We start from the raw sequence: 13,291 nt of genomic DNA, 5'->3' as shown, positions 1-13,291 counted from the left end.
GTGCATATGGATGCATTAGAGGAATAGATTTCCTTAACCCCCTTAGTATCGTGACAGTATATATGACACTTATCATGTAGTAATTTTAGATATGGACTACTAGATTTGCCACCAAGATAATTATGGCTTTACATGGTACCTGCCTAGTGTGGCCATGGTTTTTCAAGGATAGGGATACGTTGTGATAGCCATTTGACTTGAATTTTATCCTTCTTTGTTTTTAGTGTCCATGCACAGGATTCTTGGAGGGTTCTGTACAAGTGTTTGGATGGTGATTACATTTCAGGGGCTTATGATGGAACGTCCTAATGCTTGCTATACTGTGCATTTTTATTTAGGTCAGGTGGTGTTGAATATTCATGAGAGAACTGGTTTCCTCTGCAGTCTGCAGTTATTGATTTCATTGCTTTATTAAACAAACCAGTTGAATGATTCCCTAAATGGGCATTCAAAAGTCAAACAATTTGACTTCTTCAAAAACTTTTACATATTTACAGTGTTAATGTTTCCCTTGTTGTTAGAGGGTAAATCGATGAAACACCTTAACCCCTTTTTTTCCTGAAAAATGCTATCCTAGGTTGGTCATTATTTATTTGTCCAGGACCTATTTTGCATTAGACTCTCTTTATTATAGTTGGTAATTAAGGCTTCTTATTTATTGCCTATAGAGACTAATTTCCAATGCAGTTTATTTGCTGTGGACAATAAGGCCTCTGTCTCTATGTAGCACAGTGTGCCACATTTTCAGTTCTGCTTCATGCACACACACTAGTGCTGGTAATTTTTATGTAGTCTTGAAAAAAGTAACAAAGGGGAGCTTACTGAATACATGTTTATACAGCCCCAATAGAGTAAGCTCTTGCGTGTTTTTACAGTCCCAATAGAGTAAGCTTTTGCATGTATATACAGCCCCCATTAAGTAAGCTCTTGAATGTTTATAAACCCCAAAGAGTAAGCTCTTGCAAGCATCATTTGTAGGGGACTTGCCTGCCAGTATTGAGTCTAAAAGGCCTCCTCTATTTTGAAAGACTCCTTAATAATCATGAAGATTGGTCAAGTGTTAAGAGAGGTAATGATAATACTAAATAAAAAATAATAAAAAAGATGGTCAGAATCCGCTACTCTGCGTGGTCATAACTGCCGGCAAACAACAGACTTTTTTAATGTGCATAAAGTAAAGACAACGGGGGAAATTCATAAAAACCTGTGCAATAAAAAAAAATGACTAGTTGCCTATAGCACCCAATCAGATTGCTTATTTCATTTTTAAAAAGGCCTCCGAAAAATGAAAGAAGCGATCTGATTGGTTGCTGTGGACAACTGGTCAACTTTTCCTCTGCACAGGTTTTAATAAATCTCCCCCTATGTGTAAATAGAGAAACACAACAAAAGATAAGCTGTATGGACTAAATGCTGGAAAAAAAAAAAAAGAAAGCCAACTTTAACTCACCTTCCTCTGTTCCCCCATAGAGCCGCTACAGCTGTTCGGTTTTCTGGTCTGGTCTTCTTTCTTCTTCAAGGGAACGGAGGAAAGGGAGTTAAAGTTTGCTTTCGTTTCTTTTTTTGCAGCCTGGGCACAAGACTGGAGATACTTTTCAGTAGATCTGAGCTCTCCCCAAACCACTGACCCTACCTCCTTGGACAAGCTACCCTAAATGTTGGTCCCCATCTGGGTAATGGTCCCTACACTCAGTAACTGCATAGGATGTCAGGGAGGCCCGGTTATCAACACATAGACATGTCAGGAACCAAATCCACAAACAAGGGGTTAATCAGTGATAAGTAAGAGTCATAACCTAGATGGGAGCATAGTACAAAATCAGAACCAGAGACTTTGTGAGGCCAGGTAAACCAGGAGGGTAGTGTAGTACAAAATCAGCAGGCAAGAGGGTAGTCAGGGAATAGGCAAAGATCAAGTCACAATAGGTCAGGATTACAGGATACAGAAAGCTACTGGAGGGATAAATCTCAATCAAGGGCAACTCATCTACTAAGCTGCCCAATTAAATCTCCCACCACTGGTACTGGTGAGCTACAGTGCCAGAGATGTCTTCTAGTGATGCATGGCCAGACAGTTATGTATGTTACAGCTAGATTTCATTTTCCTGACAACATAGTCAATATTACTTAAAAAAGTCATTAAAAAAACAAAAAAAAAACTTTTACCCATCTTTGCACTCTCCTGCTGTTCTTCCTGGTGCTGGGGCCCAGTATGTCACATTGCCACTCAACCAATCACTGATTAGGTCAGGACACCACTGCAACCAGTGACTCAAAGAGCTGCACTGTAACTCATCGACCCCTGGCACCATGAAGAAAAATACATGGGAAGGGGGGGGGGGGGGGAGGAAATATTTGTTGTTTTGCATATTGTGCAGAACTTCGTTTCAATCTATTATGAGTATTTTGAATAAATGCAGTTCTCCATAGCGTGTCACCTTAATACCATGCCATAACTTTGATTTCTTGATGGAACTAGTTCACATTTGGGCCAGTTCCCTTGTATTTTGTCACTGTCTGTTCTGTGTCACATTTATGAAACCACAGAAAAATGATAAGCCAGCACACCCTGCCACGTGTCTTTGCAACACAACAGCTCAGATCCTGTCTCTGGTTCGGGCACAAAAGCACATCAGAAGAAAGAGTGTGAAAAAAGTGTTATATTTAGGGATGCTTTTTATTAAATAGTTTGGTTTTATTAAAAAAAGGCTTGGTACACTTGGTATAAAGACAATATAAAAGTATACAATACAGTGCAAAGAACAGCAGTACATAAGTGACATTATCTAAACTTGCACCGACCAAAAACTGAAAAGGAAAGGGGTAAAACCAGTGCTAATATCCTCAGGTTTTGAGGAATCCGTTTTTCCTCAAAAACCTGATACGAGAACTGTATTGCACAAACGGGGTGTAAATGCAGCCTTAGCTTTAGAAAATCATTTATATTTATGATAAATGCTGAGCAAAATATGTATGTTATTCTCTTGGTGCTCAGGCACTGAATAGATGTCTGCTATTTGTTTACGCTACTGGCGAAGTGTAGCATGCTCTTATTGTTTTCGAACTGGTTCACTTTATACTAGTGACTAGTAGATATTAAAGTACCGTATATCCCGGTGTATAAGACGACTTTTTAACCCTGAATTTTCTTCTGAAAAGTCGGGGGTCGTCTTATACGCCGGGTATTGAGGTCCGGGATAGGAAAACTTCTGATTATCTGCCCTGGCCGGCTCCCGTGTGTGGCTGCAGACGGGGGCCGGCCAGAGCAAGTAAAAACTAATACTGTATACTAAAAACCAGGGTGCCTCCAGCTGTTGTGAAACTACAACTCCCAGCACGGCAAAGGCTGTCCGGGCATGCTGGGAGTTGTAGTTTTACAACAGCTGGAGGCCCCCTGGTTTTTAGTATACAGTATTCGTTTTTACCTGCTTTGGCCGACCCCCGCCTGCAGCCACACACTGGAGCCGGCCCGGGCAGATAATCATAGGTATTCCTATCCCGGACATCCCTGTGTCCCGAAAAATCTTTTCGGGACAAAAGAATGTCCGCCGGTCACTTACCATTCCCCGGCGGCGTGTGTCCTCCTGCGACCCTCCTTCGGTCCTCCTGCGGTCCGGTCCTCAGTCTCTATGGTTGTACGCATGGGACGTCAGTGACATCAAATGCCTACAACTATAGAGGCAGAGGAGCGCCTCTATAGTTGTAGGATGCGCGCCGACCGGGGCCTGGTGAGTGACCGGCCGTGCTATCTTAAGTGATCCGGTCACTGCTCCCCTGTCCCGGCACCTACTGCTATGGTTCATAGGCCATAGCAGTAGATGGTGACCCGGGCCGGAGGAGCGGTGATCGGAACACTGTGGGGGCAGCACACAGACATACAGCCTCCAGCCATACACTGTGTATATGACTGGAAGCTGTATGTCTGTTTGGGGGGGAGCTGCCAATCTAATGTGGGGGAACTGCTGACCTAATGTGGGGGGAGCTGCCGACCTAATGTGGGGGGAGCTGCTGACCTACTATTGTGGGGGAACTGCTGACCTAATGTGGGGGGAGCTGCCTACAAATGTGGGGGAGCTGCCTACTATTGTGGGGGAACTGCTACTAATGCGGGGGAGCTGCCTACTAATGTGGGGTAACTCCCGACCTATTGTGCAGGAGCTGCCTACTACTGTAGGGGAACTGCCGACCTAATGTGGGGGAACTGCCGACCTAATGTGGGGGAACTGCCGACCTAATGTGGGGGAACTGCCAACATAATGTGGGGGGAACTATACTGCCTACCTAATGTGGGGGGAACTATACTGCCTACCTAATGTGGGGGAACATGATGCCTACCTAATGTGGGGGGAACTGCAAGGTACCATACATCGTGTAGGAGGGGTAGTCTTATATGGCGAGTATATCCCAAACTCTATATTTTAACTGTAAAAGTTGGGGGTCGTCTTATACGCCAAGTCGTCTTATACGCCGGCATATACAGTAATCTATTCAAAAGCTATGTTTTAATGCACTATCCCACTAATTTGTGTTTTTGACATCTTTATGGTGGTGACACATAAAAGGAGACATGATGGAGACTAAAGCTGCCAGCTAGAGATTGCTCATACAGAACCCACCAAGGATGCAACAGTGAAATTAAGGTGGAAGAGGGTTTAAGCGGCTAATAATTTTGGATGCATTTTAATTTCTGATAAAAAATAAAGACCAGCTTTTATTATTATTATTCCGTACACACCTTTTAAGTTGTTATTATTGATGCGTCACATTTCAGGTGATTTTTTTTCCATTCCAATGTTAGAGTACCTTGGGGGTGATTTATCCAGACTGGTGTTGTAGAAAAGTGTAACTGTTGCATGTACCGATCTGAGAGGGCTTCAATCTGATTGGCTGCTATGGGGAACTACTTCAGTTCATCTGTAGTAATAGTATTCATCATTGACTTCATCATGTCACTTAGGCACTGTACTAGAGCTGGGCGGTATGACCAAAAATGTGTATCACGGTATTTTTGTAACTTATGGCGGTTCCACAGTATATAACGGTATTTCTCTCCCCCTCCCTCCCCCCCAAAATCATGTGACCCGCAATCAATTATCAGGCCAGCGCTGTGCTGTCCCCATCGGGGAACTAATCACGTCACCCACAAGCGCTGCCTTCCTCGTCCTCCTGTTTGTTGCGAGCTGCCGACGCAGGAAATCTGTACTGTACGCTGTATCCCTATGCCCAGGCTGCAAGAGGTAAACAAAATAAACTTTAACTCGCCTTCCTACGTCGGTCTCTTGCTCTTCCGATGTTCCGCCTTGGCCGGTGATAGGCTGAGCTCACTGTCATGTAAGAAGCCGGCCAGAGCTCCTTACATGACAGTGAGCTCAGCCTATCACAGGCCGAGGCGGAACATCGCTGCGGCCAGTGATAGGCTGAGGGCTCTTCAAAGTAGGGATCGACCGATTATCGGTTTGGACGATATTATCGGCCAATATTCACGATTTTGGACATTATCGGTATCGGCAATTACCTATCCGATAATGCCCCGCCCACCGCGCCGCACCCCTCACCACTGCGCCGCACAGCCCCGGCCAGAGACCGCCGCCGCTGCCCCATTGCCTCCCCCATTCCCGTTTTTATAATTACCTGTTCCCGGGGTCTGTGCTACTTCTGGCTCTTGCGGCGTCCTGTGTTACGCTGTCAGCTCAGGTGGATGCCGCCGGAGCCAGAAGTAGCGCGGACCCCGGGAACAGGTAATTATAAAACCGGGAATGGGGGAGGCAATGGGGCAGCGGCGGTGGTCTTTGGCCGGGGAGGTGCGGTGGCGGTGATAGGACTCAGGAGGACCCCAGGACAGGCAGGTGGAGAGAAGCGGGTGGCGGCGGCGGTCTCTGGCACTACAAAAGCCGCTGCAGTTCATTGATTTAAAGCGCCCGCTTTAAATCAATGATCTGCAGCGGTGTCGCCAGAGTTCCCGTCCCCAGAAGCAGGTGAGGCCGGTACCTGACCAACGGGGGAAGGTGAGTTCAAGTTTATTTTGTTTATCTTTTGCAGCTCGGGCATAGGGATACAGTGTACAGTACAGATTTCCAGCGGCCCGCAACAAACAGAAGGACAAGGAGTGCAGCGCTTGCAGGGGGACATGATTACTTCCCCAATGGAGACAGCGCAGCACCTGGCTCATAATTAATTGGGGGGAGAGAAGCAGAACAGCGCTCGCGGGTCACAAATGATTAGTTTCCCAATGTGGGGACAGCGCAGCGCGCTGGGTTGATAATTAATTTATTCCCGAGGGGGAGGGGCCAAACCGGTATTGCGGTATGGGGAAAAATTCATATCGTGCAGCACAAAAATTTCGGTATTCGGTATGAACCGGTATACCGCCCAGCACTACACTGTACCTTGAATGACACCTGTGAATGCTGATTTACACTTGTGTATTAAGATCAGCAGACTTTGTTTCCTCAAGTAAAAGACAATAGCATCCATGTGGTTTTAGGTTAGTTTTTTGTCTGGTAAGAGCAGTAACCTCCCTAACAGACTTTCTATATTATCAGCAGTATTAAATAACACTTCTTTAGAGTTGATAACAAATCCTTTTGACCCAGCAAAACCATTCCTAGTAAAGGCGGATATCGCTATGCAAACAGTCAGAGCTGCAGAAAAGGTTATATTAAATACAAAACCTATTAATTCTTGTGTTAGGAAGATTTTGATGTTACTTATCTTAGATTGTAACCTTTTTTTTAACCGTTTAAATCTTCACTTACTTTAATTCATTCTATAGTTCTTTTAACTGTAGTAGATTTTTGTTAAAGTTGTAAAACCTTAAAACTAATATTGAGATGACTTTTAACCAGAGTTCATATTATTTCTTTAGTTGTTTTGTGTTAAATGAGAAAAAAAATTTAAAATACAGGCAATATTTTCCTGAATTAAAATTTGTCTTTGTTCCTCAGTGTCATTACAGGACATCACAATGAGGAAGGCGTTCAGAAGCTCCATTACACAGGATCAGCAGTTGTTTGACCGTAAAACTCTGCCAATTCCTCTCCATGAAACCTATGAATTGTGTGAACATCCTCCACCTCTTAATATACTAACACCATACAGGTATGTGTTCACCTACCTGGTTTTCATTTGTTTTGTTGTACATTCTCTATTTTGAAGGCAAATTGCTTTGCGTTTTCTATCCTGACATTGTGACATCTTCCTTGGTGTACCCGTGGTTTGATTTAACATCTTTCTCATTTTGTTTATACTTGCACCAAATTTGAAACACGGCTGACTAGGAACAACAAACCGTTCCCTTGGCACAATACCAGAGCATAACTTCTTGTTGGCTCCTCCACAAACTGACGCATAAAATTGTCCTGCAATAAATTCAGGAATTTTCTCCCCTTTCAATTTTGGCTGAACCCTTACCCAAATCAATATCTAGATAGTTAAAATCTCCCCTTATTACCACTGTACCAGCCCGGGCAGCCCTCTCTGTGTATGCAGCTGACCTTCTATCTTCTCCACAAGGATTCCACTTCATCACAATGATTACAAGCTATTGCATCATTCACACTTCTAACATACAGACATACTCCTCCACCTCCTGCTGCTCGCCCTATCCTTTGGAAACGGTGTAAATCCCTGCAGACTGATGGCCCAGTCATGTGCGGAGACCTAAATTAATGTGTTCCACCAGTAAAAAAGGCCTCAAGCTTCCCCATTTTGCTTGCTAGATTTCTGGCTTTTAACCTCTCAAAACCTGTTTCTTCTCCACCCATTGCTGTGTTCTAGTCCCTCTAATCACCTATCTGTCACTTTTATCTGCTAGATTTGTTGTTTTTTGCTCTGTCCACATAACAATCTTAACTCTGTGACACACCTTCTTCTCCAGCACAGCAGATTCCCTTCAATTCAGGTGCAAATGATCTACAAAATAGCGTTCATAACGCAATGAAAAGTCAGCTTAGTGCACTAAATACCCAAATTCTTTTCCTTAATACCAATACTTAAGCCTTGCATTTGCCCCTTTCCTGACCCATGACTGGGTGGGGGGAATATGGCGTGGTCCTGCATCATAATAGGCAGATGCCCGCTGCACTTGTGGGGTGGTGATGGGTTACTGGGGAAGGGAAGGTGCTCCTCGGGTTTCCCTGGCTTGGTGGTTGCTGAAGTCTGCCTTAGGCAGCCCCTAGCAATCAAGTGACGATTACATGCAATAGCGTAACATTGATCTATGTAAGCCAATTGTTGATGGTTTACAATAGGCCCCTGGGGGAATGGGGCAGAAAATGTACAAACAGGGCCACCATCAGTGGGGTACAACCCATACACTTGTATGGGGCCCAGAGCTTCAGGGGGGCCCGGCCGTCCCTGGACTTTTTTTTTTTTTTGGTTGTCGGTCAGTGAGTGGGCCCGCCACCACTCCTGACTGTGGTGGTGGGCCCACACACTGCCATGGACAATGCTGCTTCCATGCAGCAGGGATACCTCCGGGGCCGGCCTTTGCAGTGGCCAGCAGGAGGTACTACCCCCACACGCCCGCTGCGCACTGATACAACCTCCGCCTCACAGTAGCGCTGTGGCGGAGGCTGACCACAAGAGAGTCTCTATGCTGCCTGCCTGCTGACTGAGAAAGTCAGGTGTGCCACTGCTCCACTCTGCTGGCTAAGATGAGTGGTGGCAGCTCCACTCTGCTGACTAAGGTGAGTGTTGGCTGGGGTGGGGGATCCGGAGGTGAGCAGTCGCAGAACTATATAGTGCAGGTGGGGCCTGCTGCCTGGGCAAAAGATTTGATGAGGACTCTGAGGCATTCAGGCAGCAAAAACTATATGGGGGCAACAATTAGCAGCAAAAAAAGGCGTACAACAACTATATTGTTGTACGCCCCTTTTTGCTGCTAATTGTTGCCCCCATATAGTTTATGCCTGAATGCCTCCTCATCATATCTTTTGCCCAGGCAGTAGGCCCCAGCTCAGCTTCCTGCCACATGCGCTATATAGTTCTGCGACTGCTCACCTCTGGGCTCCCTCCCAAGCCCCCAAATGATCATTATATATATTTTTTATAAACATTTATGGTGCCGGCGCCACTCTAGTGCTTATTTCCCACTGCTGCCAGGAGGCATTCAGGCATAAACTTTATGGGGGGAAAACTATTAGCCAAGAGGGGTCTACAACAACTACTGTATATGGGCTGGGGCACAACTTCCACTATATAGTTGTTGTCCCTCCTGGCAGCAGTGGGAAATAAGCACTAGAGTGGCGCCGGCGCCATACATGTATATAAAAAATATAAATAATGATCATTTGGGCCTGGGGGAGGGCCTTGAGGCGAGCAATCGCAGAACTATATAGCGCAGGTGGCAGGCAGCTGAGCTGGGGCCTGCTGCCTGGGCAAAAGATATGATGAGGAGGCATTCAGGTATAAACTATATGGGGGCAACAATTAGCAGCAAAAAAGGGTGTGCAGCAACTATATAGTGGAAGTTGTGCCCTGGCCCATATAGTTGTTGTTGTTTGGGTAGGCCTCTCTGTTCATAGTTGCTGCTTCCATATAGTTTGGGTAGGCCCCTCTGTTAAAGGAGTAGTCTGGTGAAAAATAGCATCCCCTATCCAAGGACAGGGGATAAGTTATAGAACGCAGGGGGGTCCAAGCGCTGGGCCCCCCGCGATCTCCTGTACGGGGCCCCGACAGCCCGTGGGTGGCTGACACCCCCCCTCAATATAACTCTATGGCAGAGCCGGAGCGCTGCCTTCGGCAATCTCTGGCTCTGCCATAGAGCTGTATTGAGGGGGCGTGTCGGATGCTGCTTCGTGCAGTGGTCAACACACTCCCTTCCCTCGGGCTGCCGGGGGCCCCATACAGGGGATCGCGGGGGGGCCCCAGCGGTCAGACACCCCGCGAACTGAAACTTATCTCCTATCCTAAGGATAGGTTATAGGTTTTTCAGTACTGGACTACCCCTTTAACCCCTTAGGGACTCTTTTCACCTTAAGGACTCTTTTCGTTTTAGCATTTTTGCTTTTTCCTCCTTCCCTTTTTGCACCTACAGACCCATATAAGGGCTTGTTTTTTGCATCACCAATTGTACTTTGCAATGACATCATTACATCATTACATCATTATTTTATAATATAACCTGTGGCAAAACAAAACAAAAATTATTTGTGAGGTAAAAAAAAAATGGGAAAAGGGGTACTCCAGTTGAAAAAAAAAATGTTTTTATTTATTTTTTTAAATCAATTGTTTTGTAAATTACTTCTATTAAAAAATCTTAATCCTTCCAGTACTTATTAGCTGCTGAATACTACAGGGGAAACTCTTTTCTTTTTGGAACACAGAGCTCTCTGCTGACATCTCTGTCCATTCTAAGAGCTGTCCAGAGAAGGAGAAAATCCCCATAGCAAACATATGCTGCTCTGGACAGTTCCTAAAATGGACAGAGATGTCAGCAGAGAGTTATGTACTTGTGATTAGGGATGGCCCAATACCATTTTTATAAGACGGAGTACGTGTACCGATACTTTAATTCTAGTACTCGCTGATACCAATTACGAGTACTTTTATTTTAAAGGGAATCTGACAGCAGGGTGATGCGGTTTCTGGCGCCGTTTACCGTGCTGATATGTGGGTACATTGTTGTGTACGATGGAGGCGGCTGCTGTAGTATGAGCCAAGATTTCTCTTCTCCATTGGACAGAACAGGGAATTTTCATGGGCGGCGAGACCGATGTCTCCGGAGCGATTGCGCTGATGACCACATGGTGAGCAGCAGTAGAAACCGGGTCACCTGCACTATCTACCTATAAATTCAAGTTAGTGCAGGTGACTCTGCTGTAAGATCGTCTTTAATAGTAGGTAGTATCCCCTTGCAGACACTAGCAGCAGCCCCCCGGCAGTCATTAGTAGCAGCCCCCCTTGTAGACAGCAGCCCCCCTTGTAAACAGCAGCCTGCCTGTAGACTGCAGCCCCCCCCCACTTGTAGACATTAGTAGCAGCCCCCCTGTAGTCCACAGCCCCCTTTAGACAGTGGGCTCCCATTTAATCAGCAGCAGGCCCCCCGTTTAGACAGCAGCAGCAGGGCCCCCCCCCTTTAGACAGCAGCAGCAGGGCCCCCCCTTTAGCCAGCAGGAGGGCCCCCCTTTAGATAGTAGCCCCCCTCCTTCCACTGTAGACAGCAGGGCCCCCCTTTAGACAGCAGCAGGCCCCCCTGTAGACATTAGTAGCAACCCCCTCCTTGTAGACAGCTCACCTACGGCTGTCCTCTGTCGGGTGCTGCCGCTCCACCCCCCCGTCCACATTATGGCATCCTATGGAGGAGCATGTGACATATACGTAACTCGGCTTCCTCCGTAGCGTTACGCTGGGCGCATGGGAATAGATTTGGAGTGACGTGTGTGTCACATGCTCCTCCATGGAACACTATGATGCGGACGGGAGGATGGGAGAATGGAGCAATGGAGTGGCAGCAGGTATCGGACATGGTATCGGGGACATTAAACGAGTCCCTGATACCATGCAAATGGCTAGTATCGGCCCCGATACTAGTATCGGGACATCTCTACTAGTGATGTCAGCAGAGAGCTCTGTGTTCCAAAAAGAAAATAATTTCCTCTGTAGTATTCAGCAGCTAATAAGTACTGGAAGGATTAAGATTTTTTTTAATAGAAGTAATTTACAAATCTGTTTAACTTTCTGGCACCAGTTGATTTAAAAAAAGCCCATAGGGGGCTAAAACATGCAATCTTTTGATTGCATACACTGATCAGTGCTATGCCATAGCATAGCATTGAGCAGTGTAACCGGTGCTCTGCTACTCTAGCCTGCTGCGCAGGCATGGAGCAGTAGATCGCTGATCGGACAACGGAGAGGCAGGTGAGGACCCTCCCATCGTCCGGTAAGCTGATCGGGACATCGATTTTGTCGCAATAGTCCCAATCAGCTCGGACGGAGTCGGGCGGGCGGAGTCGGGGCGGGCAACCCTGCGGGGGCGGGGGTCAGGCCTTTAGCTGTGTAAGGGGCCCCAAAATTCCTAATGGCAGCCCTGTGTACAAAAAGTTTTAAAAAATATTAAAACATCCCCCACTCCCTATGCTCCTGCTGTCTTTCCTGTGGTGCACATGACACAGAGGCAGGAATGACCTTCCCTTTTCTTGAAACCCTTTCCAGGTTCTAACTACATTAACCCAGCTACTTACTTGGTTCCTCCTGATTCATTTCCTCACCCTTCATGTCTATCCAACTAACCGCTTTCATAGTAACATGCAACACTAACTGTTTATAGCCTTTAGTGTTGCATGTTACTTTTCCAGATCTCTGATGTGAGCTCCCAGTTGGGCAACATGCTCATATCTGTCTTCAGTATTCACTGGAACTCCTGCTCTAGTTCTATATATTTTGCACTAAAGAAAATCTCTTGCTAAGTAATACTTACAGGGGCTTTCAACTACTGCTTTTAACCCCTCAAGGATGCATGGCTTACATTTACCCCCTTCACCTACTACGGGACTTTGAAGCCAGCTCAGGAGCTGAGCTTGCTTTAAAGTGTACGTGTCATTAGCCAGAAAAATAACATTATACAATGGGGCAAAACAGTATTTAGTCAGCCACCAATTGTACAAGTTCTCCCACTTAAAAAGATGAAAGAGGCCTGTAATATACCTCAACTATGAGAGGCATAATGAGAAAAAAAAAATCTGTAAAATCACTGTCTGATTTTTAAAGAATTTATTAGCAAATAATGGTGGAAAATAAGTATTTGGTCACCTACAAATAAGCAAGATTTCTGGCTCTCACAGACCTGTAACTTCTTCTTTAAGAGTCTCCTCTGTCCTCCACTTGTTACCTGTATTAATTCCATCTGTTTAAACATGTTCTCAGTATAAAAGACACCTGTCCACAACCTCAGTCACACTCCAAACTCCACTATGGCCAAGACCAAAGAGCTGTCGAAGGACACCAGAAACAAAATTGTAGACCTGCACCAGGCTGGGAAGACTGAATTTGCAATAGGCAAGCAGCTTGGTATGAAGAAATCAACTGTGGGAGCAATTATTAGAAAAATGGAAGATTCGAAGATTCAAAGCTTCGTAAGGAGCATTTCAAGGTCTTGGAGTGGCCTCGCCATTTTCCAGATCTCAACCCCATAGAAAACATTTGGAGGGAGTTGAAAGTCCATGTTGCCCAGTGACAGCCCCAAAATATCACTGCTCTAGAGGAGATCTGCATGGAGGAATGGGCCAAAATACCAGCAACAGTGTGTGAAAACCTTGTGAAGACTTACAGAAAACATTTGACCTCTGTCATT

General features: G+C 45.7%; 1 protein-coding gene across 2 annotated transcripts in view; it reads left to right on the top strand.

Annotated features, from left to right (window-relative positions):
• WASF1 (WASP family member 1) overlaps positions 1-13,291 on the top strand; it is a 90,093-nt gene that overhangs the window by 60,498 nt on the left and 16,304 nt on the right. For both annotated transcript variants that reach the window (XM_056566313.1, XM_056566314.1), the window contains exon 4: positions 6,945-7,098. In XM_056566313.1, coding sequence (XP_056422288.1) covers positions 6,945-7,098 — 154 coding nt within the window. The remainder of the gene's footprint in view (positions 1-6,944; positions 7,099-13,291) is intronic.

This window comes from Hyla sarda, chromosome 3, assembly GCF_029499605.1.
Source record: "Hyla sarda isolate aHylSar1 chromosome 3, aHylSar1.hap1, whole genome shotgun sequence".
NCBI lineage: Eukaryota > Metazoa > Chordata > Amphibia > Anura > Hylidae > Hyla > Hyla sarda.
Note: the sequence above shows the minus strand (reverse complement) of the source record. Positions and strands in the feature narration are given on the sequence as shown.